This window comes from Leptinotarsa decemlineata, unplaced genomic scaffold (genome assembly GCF_025532065.1).
Source record: "Leptinotarsa decemlineata unplaced genomic scaffold, Ldec_3_MD MMD2_tig00001064_RagTag_RagTag, whole genome shotgun sequence".
Lineage (NCBI taxonomy): Eukaryota > Metazoa > Arthropoda > Insecta > Coleoptera > Chrysomelidae > Leptinotarsa > Leptinotarsa decemlineata.
The window spans coordinates 10,774,925-10,792,300 of record NW_027412558.1 but is presented as its reverse complement, the minus strand read 5'-3'; the positions used below and the strand labels follow the sequence as shown (position 1 = coordinate 10,792,300).

The 17,376-nt window shown below is 35.0% G+C and overlaps 1 protein-coding gene across 1 annotated transcript in view; it reads left to right on the top strand.

The window, feature by feature from the left end:
* The window catches only part of LOC111509275 (uncharacterized), a 51,517-nt gene extending 36,100 nt beyond the window's left edge, over positions 1–15,417 (top strand). Inside the window, exons 5-8 of the mRNA XM_074175681.1 lie at positions 5,282–5,380; positions 8,658–8,855; positions 8,965–9,060; positions 13,949–15,417. Coding sequence (XP_074031782.1) covers positions 5,282–5,380; positions 8,658–8,855; positions 8,965–9,060; positions 13,949–14,146 — 591 coding nt within the window. The 3' untranslated portion in view covers positions 14,147–15,417. The remainder of the gene's footprint in view (positions 1–5,281; positions 5,381–8,657; positions 8,856–8,964; positions 9,061–13,948) is intronic.
* The last annotated feature ends 1,959 nt before the right edge of the window (positions 15,418–17,376 follow it).

Sequence of the window (17,376 nt, the reverse complement as noted above, 5' to 3'; positions counted from 1 at the left end):
TGACTTAAAGCTTTGTCATCAATCACGGGAAATAGCAACTTTGTGTTAAAAACTTTCTGTCTTTCTACTTTATACAAATTCAGGAAAGATTTTTTGTCAGTGTTCATAATAAAAAGGAGTTATTCAAAAATGTGTGTCATCTTCACACATTCATCTAAAACCAACATCTAATATTTGGATAATGAAGTTTGTATTTCTTCATATATCAATGGAAATGTATAAAGCTAAAAATTTCTTTTTCTTCAAAATATATCAAAAATACTAGTTGTTGTGTATATACTGATTTGGCCTATATCTAAATAAAATAATACAAAAACGGCGTGACTTTCAGCACTGTTGCCATCTTCAGATCCTAAAATTACACACACAGCAAAGTGAAATGAGTAAGTAACTTCACTCATAATGAAAAATATTTGAAATGTTTTGTGATAACACTACGTTATCACAGTTAATGTAGGAATAAATTTTTTTAATCATGTTATGGTACAGAGGCGATGAATATAAAATGAAAAACTAGAAAAAATATATCAAGAGGTTTAAAGAGTGGGGTGCAAAAATTTGTATGAGGGATGAAGGTATCGTTTGAAAGTCACTTCGATTATTGACAGAATTATTTCCAGCATATTTTCAGCTTTATTCTTTTCTGATAATCACAATCAGAAGTTTTAACCTTAATAAAAGTAATAATAATAATAATTTATTTGTTCTCACTTACTAGTTTGAACTATTTGATTCAAATTGTAACATTAATATGAAGCACTAGTTAGATAGCAAATAGTAAATGAACTGAAAAAACCACAAAGTCGAAGACTGTCTGTGGTGTGCGTCTAGCGACAATATATTTCCACCTTCAAATTTGAATTTTATAGTAAATAAGCGTGTTTAATTTGCTACTGAAGTAGTGGTCACTTCATACAATACTAAAAATTACAGATCAAACAAGTAATTTAACACATACAATTTCCCCAACATTAGTAAACAGTATATATATATATATATATATATATATATATATATATATATATATATATATATATATATATATATATACATATACATATATATACATATACATATACATACATACACATACATATATAACAAATAAGGGCAATAATAAACATATGATGACACTTCCTATACAGTAATACAAACCTCCACAAGTTCATGAATAGTGAATCTGTTTGAATCAATTAAAAAATTTTTCAGTTTCTTCTTGAATCCTCTATAAGAATGAGTTTCTTTTATTTCGACAGGAATAAAATTGAAAAATTTTGGCACCAAGTACGAAAAGCATCGCTGTCCTATAGATTTTGAAGCTAGCGGTGTTCTAAAATAATTGGACTTTTTTCTTGTTTGGTAGCAATGTTCTAGTCTTTTGAGATTAGATTTTTGTTTGAATTTCAAATTAAGATACAACAAAGAAATAATGCTGGCGGGTGTCAAGGATTCTAGATTCGGAGTATAACAAATCAGATGAATATCGAGAGGGTTAGTTTAGTAATATTTTCAGAAATGTTTTTTGCAGAATTTCCAACTTTTCAATGTGCTCTTTGAGTGCACTTCCCCATCCTATTATCCCATATATCAACCTGGATTCAACCAATGCGTGATAAATCATTCTGAGATGTTTTTCTTCAAAAAAATTGGTGATGTACTTGAATCTGTATAAGATACTTCTCAGAGTATTGCATTGTCTCAATATATGTATGTTCCATCTTGGATGCTTATCTATGGTTACTCCTAAATATTTTATAGATTCAGTCTGGTTTATTTTTAAATTATCGCTGATTTTGAGGTTACTGAATGGAGGAGTGGTGTTTTCATAACATGAGAAAGGCATATAAAATGTTTTTTCAAAATTGATCGTTAATAACTTATAATCGAACCAGTTTTTGATAAGCTTCAAATCATTCTGCATAATGGTTTTCATATTGTCCCAGTTTTCAGATTCGAATACTATGGCGGTATCATCTGCGAAACTGATGACTTCTCCAGACAGGTTAATACTGAAAAGATAATTTATGTAAAGTACAAAGAGGACTGGGCCTAGAACAGCACCTTGCGGTACGCCATAATCAACAGTGCACTCCGTACTCAGACTGCCATTGAGTGATACCTGCTGTTTTCTATCACTCAGATAATTTTCCATTAGTTTTCTGGCTACTCCACGGAAACCCAAATCATCTAAAATGTCTAATAGTTGTGAGTGTGGGACCGTATCAAATGCTTTAGCAAGATCTAAAAATACACAAGCAGATTTTTTCCCATTATCTAGACTTTTTAATATCTTTGAGGTTAAATACGCAATAGCATCTTGGGAATCAAGGTGATACCTAAATATTTCCTTGAAAAAAAAATTGAATTGATTAATGCAGAGAATATCGAAAAAATTCATTTGGAATCAATAGAGTGATTTTTAGAAGACTTCTCCATAAGTATTTTTATATACCTCCAAGAAATGAATACAGGAAATATTTGTATTATAAATAATGGTTCAAAAACTAAAAAACACCCTTTAATAGCAACACAAACTGAAAAATTGAAAGTAATTCGAAATTAATTTAAGATTGTGTTCAATATCGATAATAAGTGGCTTGATGTAACTAATGACTTTCAATATATATGAATATATATGAATAAATCCACTTACAAAAAAATTAATTTTGTTGTAAAAAAGCGTGAAATGCTTTAAATTATATTTTTATTATGACTCCAATCTGAAAAACAGCTCCTAACCAAGTATTTATAACAATAGATATTTAACACCCAATGCTTTTTTACATCAAAATTAATTTTTCACAATCTTAAATTAGTTTCGAATTATTTTTCATTTTTTAGTTTGTGTTGCTAATAAAGCGTATTTCTTTAGTTTTTTCAAACTATTATTTATTTTCCACTTTTTAGTTTGACTTGCTGCTTCAAGCCCATTTGTTTTAATTTTTTAAGCTATAATGTATAATGTTTTTATCTGTCACTATTAATACGAAATCATTTATTGTGTAGCAATGGAGAGACACAATTTTTAGTGACAATCTACTCATAGTAATTTTGATGTGTGTCATATTGAGGTGAAATCGCGAATGGCTCATTAAATCAGTTATGGTTCCCTAGATCGTACCCACGTTTACTTGAAAAATTGTGGTAATTCTAGAGTATTGAGGTAATTCCAATGTCTGCCTTATCAACTGTTGAAGGTAGATTTTATCTCTATCATGGTTGTAACGGGTAACGGGGAATAAGGGTTCGATTTCGGAGAGGTAGTCTGAGAAACGGCTACCACATCCAAGGTAGCCACCAGTTTCCAGTCATGGACGGAATTTGAACTCACGACTGGTGAGGCCGATGCTTCGCGACGATTAAGACTCGCGCATTAACCAACTCCGCCAATGGACCAATCGAAATTATTCAATCCTGGCGAACCTGATCAGGATAATGAGACAAACTTATGAAATAATTGTATTGGTGCCGATTCTTTATAAGTGTACTAAGTATAAAATAAATATATCCGTTTAAAGTTAGTCAAAATCAACTCCAAAGGAGTCCGTTACAAACAAACATACAAGTGAATAATACCATAATAATACCAGTATTTTTCGTTCGTTATTGTTTTAAGCTTATTAAAAAAATTACTTTTAACTTTTTAGTTCGATGTTCTTTAAAAGTGTGTTTTTTAGTTTTTTAAACTATACTTCTCAAATTTTATTTCCTTGTGATTTTTTTTGTCAATTCTGTCATGAACCATTTCAAATGGAGCCGAGACACAATAGAGGCTGGAGCCTTGACAGAATAGAGACAATTTTGAATAATATCCATACTCTCCTGTTGATAATTTCACAATAAGAATCCTGTTGATTTGGTACGCTGGTGTGATGGTTATGTCCCCATTCATTTCCATATAGTTCAAGAAAATCTATGTATGCTGGTGTAATGAAAACGTCCCCTTTTCCTTTCATGAAATTCAAGAAAATCTCTCTTCGATTCCAAGAAAAATTTGATTTGAATGAATAACGTGTTTTTACCTGAAATCAAGATACACAAAAATGTTACTGAGATAATGTCCCATCACATAAACGTAAAACGAAGTACATTATTTGCTCTTACATTTATGGTTTTCACCAAATCGTTGAAGTCGAATCAATCATGCCAATAAACTGAATCGCGTAATAGTTAGCTTATACAATAACATCAGCAAGTCACCACTGACGCTTTATCCAACTGATTTATAATCAGTATAATAAAAAACTTTTGATCATTTTGATACATTTTTCAGTTTCGTATGCTATAAAAGCGTGTTGTTTAGTCTTTTTAAACTATATTTATTTTATCTAAACTTTGGGATCAATCAGCTGTATATTGTTTAGAAAAGTGACCATTGATATTTCGGTTACGTACAGCGCCATCTGCCCGCGAATAGATCAAGTATTAATGTCGATAATTCTGTCAAATACAGATCCCGAACTTGAGAGTTATAAACAAACAAGCAAACATACATACATACATACAGGTGAAGCTAATACAAGGCATGTACAAAGTGACACTGATATACTTACTTTCTGTCAAAAGCAAGAAGGGTTAGAATGGGAATATCGAAAACTATGAGATATAGAACAAAGTCGGTCAAATTAGGAAAAAGTTAATTGGAATCCCTTGAAATTTAAAAAAATTCGATTAACACCGGATATATTAAAAAATAACTGAAATTTCGTTTCAATTTTTTCTTCTGGTGTTATTTAACGAGATTTAAAAAACAAATACACTATATTATTGCGCCTTTTCAAAATTTACAAAATGACGTTTACTGACTGTTCAATGGGCTGGAAAATATATTCATCCGTTATAAGTTAGCCTTTTTGGCAACTTTAATTGGAATTTAACCAAATGTGTATGCCTACGGTTTCCGATGTTTGCTGTCCTCCTCATCTTGGACACACTGTATGTAGATTATCTATTCTGATGTTTTGGACTGAATTGAGAATTTTCATATTTTATAATAAACAACATCTATCCGTTTTCCCACTGGTCTTTTTTCGAAGGCAATGACCGCTTCATTCAAAGATTTTTTTAAACCTCATCGTTGCTGATATTCAAATATATGACTCATTTAATTCGATAAAGATTACGCAAAACATGTGTGCCGTTTCATCAGTGGGCAGAAAACCGATCCAATCTCTCCTCTCTCCGAATCTAACGGGTTTTTTACAGTCGATAACTTTTTATGGATTTGTAACAAAATAAAAAAATCCTTGATTCGAGATTTTTATGGATTGTTCTGTTTTAGGACGGAGGAAGTCCGTTATTTGTCGCCTGCCAATGTGGACACATGGACGTAGTCAAAGAACTTGTTAAAAGGGGGGCTAAAGTGAATTCACATATGAAGGTAAGGATATTTGAAATTATATGAACAATAATATTAGTAGCTTCTCTTGTTCTGTGGATATTTCATCAACTTGCAACGAATTTGTATTCAAACGATACTTGAATTCATCTTTATATTTCATTATCTGCTACAGTACATTCGCCGATGATACGTCCTTAAACCATAAAACTCAAGATCAACCTACGACATGCTGAGCTCGCCTCACTAAGTTGGATGTCCGTCCCTATCTGATAAGTAAGCGCGGTCAGTTCTGTTGAACCACATACGCGGATACAAACTGTACCGAAAAGAGATATAGATAGAGCAATCTCACAAGAGCATACGTTTTACTCTCTAATCTCTCCTTTACCTTTCTTCACCTACCAGGTAGGTAGGAACAAAGTGACTGAGTCTATTCGACCCTCCACTACAATCCGCAGAGGTTCATATTGTGACTCAAATGCATTCAAACTCAACCAGATATTCCCTGCTTCTCAACGTGTCCAACTACTTAGTGAGTGATTTTACAGGTCAACTGGCAATAGTGAGACTGACGCTGAAAACCTGATCCGGTCCACAATATGGCAGGCAAAATATATGTGCTTTGCTACCAAGGCCTGATCCAAGACTAGTCTACTCCAAAATTGCAGACTATGGTACATTTGCCAGTTGATCCGATTGGCGGTCAGTCTACGATTATCTTCGTCTGGTAGGCAAGAAACACGAATATGTGGCTTGGGAAGTAGGTCTACTGTGATGGTTGTAGGGTACTATATGCACCCACAAGCCAGGAGACGCCTTCCAATTGATTGGTCCGTATAGAGGTTGTGAGATTTCAGGGCATCTGTACGTCAGCTGGAATACATACATTGGAATCAGCAAAGCAGATCTTCCTCTGGTTTGTTTCAACCATCGTTTCATCGTGAGCGTTTGCAGACTTTGGCAAGAGAACTTTGTTTCCTCTCCTTATGCAGATTCTGCTTCTACTACTATATAATATAATGGATGATTTTTTAAGAGGTATAGGATTTGATTTTTAAAGCAACACAAAAACTTTGAAAAAAAGTATGATTTTTTTATTGAATACGATAGAACGATCAATATAATTCAATGTTTGAAGATGATTTCATGCAAATATTGTCCGCGGCTCCGCTTTAGATCGCCCATGCGCAAGGTCCAATTTTGGCACACTCTCTTTAACATATCGACCTGTATTTCACGTATAAAGGCTTCAATATTGATTTCCAGAGCATCAGTCTTTGCTGGTTTATCCCTGTAGAAATGAGCCTTAACATGACCCCACAAGAAATACTCCAAATGCGTTAAATCACACGATCTAGGCGGTCAATTGACGGGCCCCAAACGTGAAACAAACTGTTCACCGAAGGCGGCTCTTAATTGGGCCATTGTTTCGCGTGCCGAGTGGCATGTGGCACAGTCTTGTTGGCAACAAAAAGTCGTCAATCATCACACGGTAGCGCTCGCCATTCACAGTAACGTTCCGGCCATTGTCTTCTTTGAAGAAGTACGGCCCGATGATGCCACCGACGCATAATCCACACCAAACAGTGACTTTTTCGGGATGCATCGGTAGCTCTTGCAATTCTTGTGGCTGGTCTTCACTACAGATGCGGCAATTTTGCTTGTTAACGTATCCATTCAACCAGAAATGAGCCTCGTCGCTGAACACAATTTTTGGATAAAAATGTCGACCTTCCTCCAACTTTGCCAGCGCCGATCCACCAAACGTTAGACGTTGTGAGAGGTCGTGTGGCTTCAATTCTTGCACCAGCTGTATCTTATAAGGTTTTACACCCAAATCCTTTTGCAAAATTTTCCACGTAGTTGAGTAACAGTAGCCCAATTGCTGCGAACGGCGGCGAATCGACATTTCACGGTCATCGCGAACACTGGCGGATACAGCCGCAATATTTTCTTTGGTCCTCACTCTACGTATGCGTCTTGGTGGTGTAATGTCCAATAATGTAAACTGGGTTCGGAATTTAGTCACAAGCTTCTGAATATCTCCCTCAGTAGGCCGACGAAACTGTCTATAAATTGGAAGAAGTGCACGATGCACTTTCTTCACCGAGCATGAATTTTGATAATAAAATTCAATATAGACCAAACTGAACAAGTTCAATAATGACACAAAACACGATTCACGCGTGATCTGTCAAAAACAGTGTTGCCAAAAAGATACCAGCAAAAAAATCACTCATTACTACTACTAGAATATAATGCAAGGTACCCTATTTTTGTGAGGTGGAGACTAAGCCACTTCCTGGCTACACCAGATAGTCTCCTAGGTTTCTTAGCATGTCCAGCCGTTAGAGAACTGAAAAGCTCTTTCCACGAGTAGTACTAGAAGAAGAGTCCTGCATTACCGTAACAAGGCTTTCTACGATGAGAGGGCGCAGGATAAAGCCATCGTTGGAATTCTATTCGGTTGAGGAATACGAGCACAATAAGTGAGCCTTTCTAGTGCAAGCATTGATACAATGAATAAATATGACCAACCCGCCCCATGTAGGGTAGGGAGGGTGAGTGTAGACTCACAGCACTTAGGCCACATGTGACCCATTGTACATCCTCCCGAGAAGTTGTCCTCCTAGGTCATCATCCATCTAGGCCAAGACTCGCCGAACACACACTCTCTTTGGCAAACTTGAGATGTCTCACGGTGGCATCCGCGAAGGTTTTGGAAGGTGCAGCGATATTACTGTCGTTGCGCGGCTTCTTAAACCTTCTTGGGGTTCCCTCCGTGGAGGTGCACAAGTGAGGCAGCCGGTAGGCTGATTACAATGAGGTTTCGCCCAGTTCTCCAAGAGGATCGATCGTGACCGCGTATCACCTTGCGGCCATTCAGCTGTCGGCACGATTCCTTACAACTTAGCTTGCATGGGTAGGCTGGTCCACGGCGGCATGTTTTGCAAAGGCTTTTGGGGGGTTTTAGTTCCCGTCACCCTACTTATTTCTACCACTGACCAGGAGTCCGGCGACCCCATTCGTAAGGTCACATTGGCTTCCCGGACAGGGCCCCCAGTCCCCTGGCCGTTTCCCTATCCGCCTCCTGGGGACGCGCCCGATAGGTAGCTCAACCCACAGGATTGGATAAGATAAGAAAGAAAAATAAGTGTCGCGTTGAGATTAGGTTGGTTTTTTTGGCTTAGAGACGTATCCTCGACGAATAATGCGGTTCACTGCAGATCTTCATACAGTTACAAAATTGGGAAATCGTAGGAAGTCACAACTCCAACTTATGCGGTCATTTTATTTTGTCTTCACTGTTTTTTAGGACAAGGCTACTCCCCTATTCATAGCAGCTCAAAATGGCCATTTCAAAGTATTAGTCTATTTGTTAGCTCAAGGTGCAGAGACGGACTCGAGAAGAACTGACGGGGCGACTCCATTATGGATAGGTGCCCAAATGGGTCATGATCATATCGTAGCACAACTTTTAAGAGCTGGATCTTTTGTGGATGCTGCAAGACATGTATGTAAAAAAAACATCACGATCTAAAATTGAAGATCGCACTTTGTCTCGTTTGGGTTGACAGGTGTCTGGGCTCTGTTAAGTTATCTCAAGTCATTATTATTTTTAGGATGGTGCCACCCCTCTTTTCAAAGCATCTCATAAAGGTCATTCAGCAGTGGTTGGGGAACTATTGAAATATAGACCATCTTTAGGAATTTTACCAGTAAGTACATACTTTGAAAATTGTACTCATCATTACCAAGCAAAACTACTTTTTGTTCAAATTAGTCAATTAGTCAAATTAGTCAATTATGTACATATTGAATATTCGTATCGAAACTTCGATTCTGAAGTTAGGACAGGTTTGCAAGCTATGAGCTTGAACTCAGTATGTTTCACGATAAAAGTGCAACTCTGAATTGTACCCGTACGGGGCTGAGACAGATTATTATATTGAAAATATTCGTGGATACATGTTTGACAGTACGTTTGTTATTTTTCTTTATATACTAGCGCCCAGCTTTGCAGGGGTAAGAAAAAGGGAACACGATGAGCCCTTTAATTTTTTTTATAAAATATATAAATATAAAAGAAAATTAAAAATTATCAAAAAAGGGGAAGCGGGCGAAAATCGACGCGTTCAATAGATAATGTCGTTTAAAAATTTCCATTAAGGTTATTTTGTTGAATAACTTTTTGAATTTCGAGCTCGAAGAAGAGAGAAGTTGTATGAATGACCTTCAGGGTCAACCGTTTTTCCAATTTTTTTACACATTACAAAAATTGCCACTGAAATGCTCCATCAAATCAAAAATTGATAGTAAATGGAAACTTGCAATCGGAGCTTTTTGATATATCGATAACAATATCATTGTTTGTGCAAGTATTCTTAGTGATAATGCAAAAAAATTCTGGGAGGAAAAACCCAAAAATTGCTGACCCGTCAAAATTTGGATATTTTTTATCTTTATTGTGGGGCGCCACTCTCGTGGAAGCCCAGGGGCAGTAACCCCGCCTACCCTCCTTTAAATCCGGACCTCGGTAACATCATCATATTTCAACCAGTTCACACAAAACATTAATGAATTATAGAGATAAACCTTCCTTTTGAATCCCTCCGTCTATTGGTGAAAATCATATGAAAATACGTTCATAAGTTTTTGAGTTTATCGCCTGTAAACAGACAGCTGCGGCAGAAAGGGGGGTAAATTTTATTTTATAATATATGATAATAGTGATATCTCATAGCAAAATTGATATTCGAAGTGATAGCAGATATCGGTGAACTAATTTTTAGAATTAATTTCCACACAATACTTTGCTCAGAGAAGATATATATTATGGAAGTAGGCGCATACTGAATCATGAGTTAAGTTTTTTCTTTTCTTTCTCCTCTTTTACTTTGTCTTTTTAGATGTTTCTTGTTAGTCATCTCCTGATGATACTAATTCGTTTAGCGACATACATTTTTGTTCAATTGAATAATTTTGATGAAACTAGGTGATGGAGTTGTTAGCCACCACCTCCGTTTCCAAAATACTATATATGACCCCTTTAATTTGCAAAATTAAACGTGCAAAGACGTAATGTGGCGTTATTACCACTTATCTACTGACTTTACACTTCCTCTACCGAAAATAAACTATAGCATCATGCTTCTCTATGATTGATGTTTAATTTTACATTTCTGTGTTCCAGACATGGAGCCATACAAATAACACACGCTTTGTAAATTGATATCAGCTTATTGATTTCAGGAGGGGGATGTTTATTTCTAAGTTGCTTGTTAGGGGAGCACTTTAAATACAAAAGGTGCTCCGACACAAGAGTTAGTTTGGAAAACGTTTCATTGAGTAGTTCGTCATTGAATAAAAGTTTTGAATAATCTCAATGAAACATCTCTAGAATCCTAATACACTTTTGAATTATATTAAGGAATTAGGGTTTTTATTGATCTTTTTGTAGAAATTTTGGCATTCCAAACGTATCAGAATCCAAAATGAAGTTCACAATAGAAAATGAACAAATTGCTCATCTTACTTTCCTTCCAACTGTTTATAGAAAGAAAATACATGCTGATACCTTCACTACACATTAAACCATCCTGCAAGTGTTATAAAAGTTATAAACTATTGCCACAGATTAAGTACTGTGTATTGTGGAATATTTTGATGGAGAAGTCCATTTGATAAACTTTTTTTTTGACCTAATTCGTACATTGTTCAATGAATGCAAAGAACAATCAACAGTGATTTAACAACAAGATGGCTGTACACACAGTAATGCCATTAAAATCACCTGACGTCATACTTAATGTTTCAAGATAATCTGGAATTGGCAATAGTTATGATGTTAGAACTCCTTATAAAACAAACAAAATACACTGAGATATACAATCACATATACAAAGCCCAATGATGGAAAACAAAAAAGGCATACCTAGTTCTTATGGCAAAAGTGAAACTTCAAAATCATTGAAAGTGCTATTAAATGAAAGAATGATGAACAAAATTAAAACACGTAAACTTTTGCCGTCGGAGATAATTGTTGAAGCTATTTTTCGGGTTTGTAGGCTGTGGTCTACAACTGCGGTAGACATCACCGACTATGAGGCAATGGACGAAGTGCTTGAGTTGTTCTCACAGCAGAGACTACGTTATTGAAGTTTGCTATCAGGTTTATTCCATTGGTGGTGGGCGGGCAAAGAAGGTACTCACATTATCTCGTACAAAGGATACAACACTGGACACAACCATAGTGTACAAACACTATTATCCAAGAGGGAGACAATTTAAATCCATAAACAAAGAAAATTTCGATAGAAAGTGAGAGGGAATTAACATTATTAAAGAGTGGCTGCCTGCACTTAATTTTCATCCTACCAACAAAAACGAAGTCTCCACCAATGGAATAAAACCGGAGAAAAATTCCAATAACATAGTGAGTCAGTTTTCACACCGCCTTTAATAATGTCTACCGCAGTAGTAGACGAAACCTCTGGAATAAAAACCTACTGACCACGGCCAGATAAACCGCCACAAGATAAAAATTCTGAGTACACGTTTTGAAATCTTATAGTGACCATGCGGGAACTCAAAGAACCATGATACATCCTTATTTCTGGAAAGAAATGTATATGCTCTGCTGTTTGAAGATGTGAATATCATTGGCAAAGTCTTATCAGCGGGTAATTCGTCAATTGTCAACAAAATATTTTAATTCTTTGACTTTTTTCCTAATAGGTAGAGGAAATTCATAAATACTAGATAATAAAATACCATATCCGGGAAAATTCTCATTCCTAGCTTGATATACTGGCTTTATGACTAATTAATGTTAATGTCTTTAGGATGTTATGACATCTTTATTACATTTTTATTTGTTTAATGCATGAGCAATAGCGATACTCACCTTTTTTGATATAATTGCCAATAGACCAAGTATTTTGCGTTAAACATAAACGTTAAAAAACGTTAATAATTTTGTAAGTCGGTCATTGGAGGGAAAAATTCTGAGAGCCGATGAAAGGAAACGTGCTCGATAGGGTGCATCATTAGAAAGGTATTTAAATCCTCTATTCAAACATATCAATACTTCTATAGAATAAATGACGTTTGTAAAGTGTAAAATATTTTATATTTTCATCATCATATCAAGTTATTCAATATGAGTTTCCGGCTTTCTTTAAATTCTGACAAGAAAAATTGGTAAAGAGTGTCACTTGCATTTTTTAAACATTCGGATTCGAAACAGTCTCGCTGTCAACTTTGAACAAAATTGAGAAAAATTTTTGAAAATGGAACGTGTAAGTTACCTTCTGAATAAATTATGAAACCAGTAGCAGAAAACAAAAAAACTAGATGCTCTGCTACCGTTTCTGTACCAATTCATGGCAACTAATTAAATAATAACATACCACAATTCAACAGTTCTTGCCACGCTAAAAAAGAAAAAATGGCACCCCTATGATATTTTTTAGTCCAGGAAGTTCTGGATGATGACTTTGATAGACGCATTTTGCGAGATTCTGATAAAATAAATAACAGATATCCAATGTTTTTCCAGAAAAGTTCTTTTTTCGGATGAAGTTACTTTCCTTCTAATTGATGTCCCCAAACTGAAATTATCAGTGGTTGCAGCCAGATGGTGCGCCCCCACATCACTCGGTCTTCGTGAGAAACTACTTGGATTGGGCGAAGAGGGTCAATCCTGTGGCCACACAGGTCACCAGATCTCACTCTGCTTGATTTTTTTCATGAAAAGTAAAGTGTACAAAAATAAACCACGTAATTCGATGAACTCAAGGAATACATACGGTTAAAGATGGCGCAGAAAATTTCGGAAGTTCTTCAAAAACTGCAGGATGACTTCGTTACTCAACTATCTCATGGTCTTATTGCTGAGGGTCATCATTTTGAGCATATGCTTTGAATTTGGTTGTTATTTTCAAACAAAAATGTTAATTGTAATATTGAAAAATATTTGACACTTCACAAACGGAGTTTATTCAAGAATATTGATATGGTTGAATAGATAATGAAAGGATCTTTCAAATTATGTACCGCATCACCCACGTTTCTGTTTGAAAAAATCATCATTGACGTCATCGGGCTTATACAGATGACAAGATACAATAAAATCTAATAGAATGACCAATTGAAATTAAAAATCGTCAATCACCAAAATACGAAAGAATGAATTTATTTCTTTCATTTCCACCATACTGTGTATAGTATATATGAAGTCAATTCGAATGGCATAAAAACTAAATAGTTACCGAAAGTCGGCAGTTTCTTTGAATGGCATGGGCAGCGTGGTATAATATAATAATATGGTGCAATTTTATTTATCATAAACCTACACGGATTTTTGTATTAGTAGTAAAGAGTAATGCCATTAGTCTTTTATTTAGCTGTTCGGATTTACTTCGTATTGACTATACATATATACTAATAGGAAATGAATGATCTATATGATTGTACTTTTTTTTTCACAAAAGATTTCAGAATATACTATTTTGTAATGAAAATTATAAAATTGTGTTTTTTGTTTGTTCTTTAGTTTTTCTACGTTCTCTGCAAGGATTCTTTTTGAATTTTTCCTTTTTCCAGAACGGTGAAAGTGTCCTCCACGCCGCTGCATTTTCTGGAAGTCTTCCGGTCTGCAAACAATTGATAGCGGCCGGAGCAAATCCCAGTCTCCAAAACCAAGAAGGGTATACTCCGGCAGAAATAGCTCAAAAACACAGGCACAATATTGTCCACGACTATTTGAAAAATTGTGCTAATCGTGGTCAAACTAAACAGTAGCTAAAATTACTGGGATAGGTGCAGGCAGTTTCGAATATTAGGTTATGTTAAAAGTTTTGGTTGTAACATTATATACCGATAGAGGGAAAGATAATGGTTGTCTAATATTGATATTCTACCATTTCCTCCAGAGTTGTATTCGAAAGATTGTTACTTCAACCAATGAAACCATATTCAGAACTATCGACTCTTTAATTGAAATGTCGATGACAAGTAGAATTGGCAGTCATCCACAAGCAATTTTTCTATTGGTTTCCTTAACCAAGTTTCCAAAAAAGCGTAAATGATCATTACATGTTCGAAATTAACAGTTAACAAAGTAACTGTCACGAAAACTAAGATTTAATTGGTTATTTGATGTGGAAGTAATAATCCAGTAGATCCAACGATTATGGAATCTCATTCAACACAACCAAACTGAATTTGGACCACCGTGCCAAAAGTTCCCAGTTAATATCAGTGTAAGTTGATATCAGTGTAAGTTTTTTTCGACTCATATAATGAAAATTCTATCTTGTTTGGTGTTGATGAAGTTTCAAACTCTAGCTAGGTAAATTGATGGATGTAGCCGTTACTAAGTGGTAGAAGATCATCATGAAAAATGAGCAATAAAACTTCCTATGTTTTTATACCGCTTGTATTTGGAACTGACGTTACTACAGTTTCGTCCTTTGAAAATGTCTTGTAGGACGAAACTGCAGTAACATTAGTCACATAGTTACTAAAACAAGCGGTATAAAAACATAGGAAGTTTTATTTCTCATTTTTCATTTTCTAGCTAGGTATTTGCTTGACTGGGTAATAAAGTAGGTAATATTTTGACTGTAAGAAAAGACTTAAGTTATATTGTGCCTTCTATATGCAATTTGTATGAAATTTAGAATTGAATTTGTTACATTATTTACTAAATTACATGCTGGTACAAATTGCAGTATTCTATTTTGTATTGTTTTGTCCTTCTTTTGTCAATTAAAAAAATTATTAGGAAAATACCTTATGTATAAACATGTACATAGCCTTGTTCAAACTCGAATTCGTAAGATGATTAAATGAAATTGTGAAAATTGCGTTTGTTACTCAAAGCATATTTTCTCATTAATTGTAGTGAAAATTTCATGTCGATTCAATTTTTGAATTCACATGTTAATTTGTTATGTATCTTAGTTTTGTGGTTCACTTGTCTCTTTATCGATATTTGTTATTTATGACGTATTTATTCTATTTGTGATTAGTATATTGAGGGAAATGTTGATAATAAAATTTACTCTTGAGTTTTTTGTTGAATTTTTCAGACAAGTTTTTTTTGAAAATTGAATTTCATATACTCACGCAGAATTGACAGACTGAAAAGATAGAAAGTAGAAAACCATCTCAATCAATTGGAGATAATACAGAGACGGTTCTTGAAATTAATTCTGCGGAAAAAATTTAGATCAAATTCTAATAGCCTCTATGAAGAAATAAAAATTACGGATATCAGGTTTGAGCGGGCAGACGTCGTTGACGGTTGTGTTAGTTTTGCGAATTTTTTTTATATTCAGAATTCGATTCTCGAAACTATTCATTTTTAATGCAGTTGGCATATTTTTAGTTACTGTATTCTTAAAGTAAAAATATGAATTACAAGCTGTTGTCCGCCCTTATATTAACGTACAGCCGAAGCTACCGAACCTAGAATCTTGAAATATACATGTGAGTTATTTGTTTAGCGTAAATAAGCATCGAGAAAGGGAATCAGGAATGTTCGCCCCAAGGGGAAAAAATAGGGGTTCAAAGATTGTATTGAACTTCCTCAGTTCTGAAGTTGGAAACCTGAAGTTTTGGGTTAGTGAAACAATACTGCAACTTTTTGTTTAAAATTGTTTGTGACGAAACCTAATGTGACAAACCAAATTCTACACAGGCGAAGCCGCGGGCAACAACTCGTCATTTATAAATCTGAAAGTGCTAGTATTATTTCTGTATACATCAAGTTCTTCACCCTCATCCGCATTTCTTATAACTAGTAGGTACATCCAAGACTGATTACACGCTCCCAGTACTTATATCTTCAAAAGCATAGCCTTTCGATACAAATGAGAAGCTTCTTTTATCTTCCAGAATATTTTACAACAAATCCAGAATTTTCTGGGATGTTCTGGAATATTGTGGGGTGCTCTTGAACACTCTTGGATGTTCTAGAACTTAATTGAGGCGGAACTTTTAGCCTTTGTATCTTCAAAAACACGTCCTTCATGTGGAAACGGGAACCTTCTTCAGGTTTGAGGGATAGAGAGTTACCTCACTATATAACTCACTTGATCATTTCAGAATGATTTGGGATGTTCCGATATTATCCCAAATAGTATCCACTATTTAAGAATGTTCCAGGATGTTCTGGAATATTGTTGAATATTCTCAAATGTTCCCAACTATTCTAGATCTTCTAGAGAGCAAAATTTCAGGTGAAAATTCAGGTGACATTTTCTATTTCTTATTGAAAAGTTTCAACAATTTAGAGGTTCAAAGCGTTATTCTATAAAACATTACAAAATAAGTTCACGTAAGCTTCATTCATCCATCACATATGGTTGAGCAAATCTATCAACATCCTAAAATTATTCTAGAAAATATAATACAACTCATAGCAGAAAAACAATACTTAGTGACATTTAAAAATATAGAAAGTAGTGTGTTTTGGGAGTTTTCAAACAAACAAATATTGCTCAATGAATGAACGATCCACAGTTCCTTCAGAATTCGATCATGCGTTCTCAAAATTGAAACAAAGTAGTGTGAGGAGCTGAACTTCTGGTACCAATATTCTGTGGTGTTTGGCTCAACGCGCTAATTACATATTGCACTTCTCGATCATAGCCTTTTTTTGGGTCGTTGAATGCTTTGGTCATTGTTCCTATTGGTCCTTTTCTGTGTAGGCAATGTTGATAACTCCCCAAGCCACATCGAGTGGCATTGTGGGTATTCGCAATAACATCAGCCATGTAACCTTACAGAAGCAACCGACCTTCAACTGAAAAAATATCTGGTCGGAGTTGGGATCGAACCTACGATCTCTGAATCGTGAATCGGACGCACTTGCACTTCCTTCAGTTCACTCATAGTCTTCATTATTTATTATCGAATATATTTTGTCCGTAGCCTGACGTGACGAGCATAAACTAGCCTATATTTTTAATAAAAAACACGATCGAATTTTATGAATTATTGAAAACGTATTCCACGGCATACCG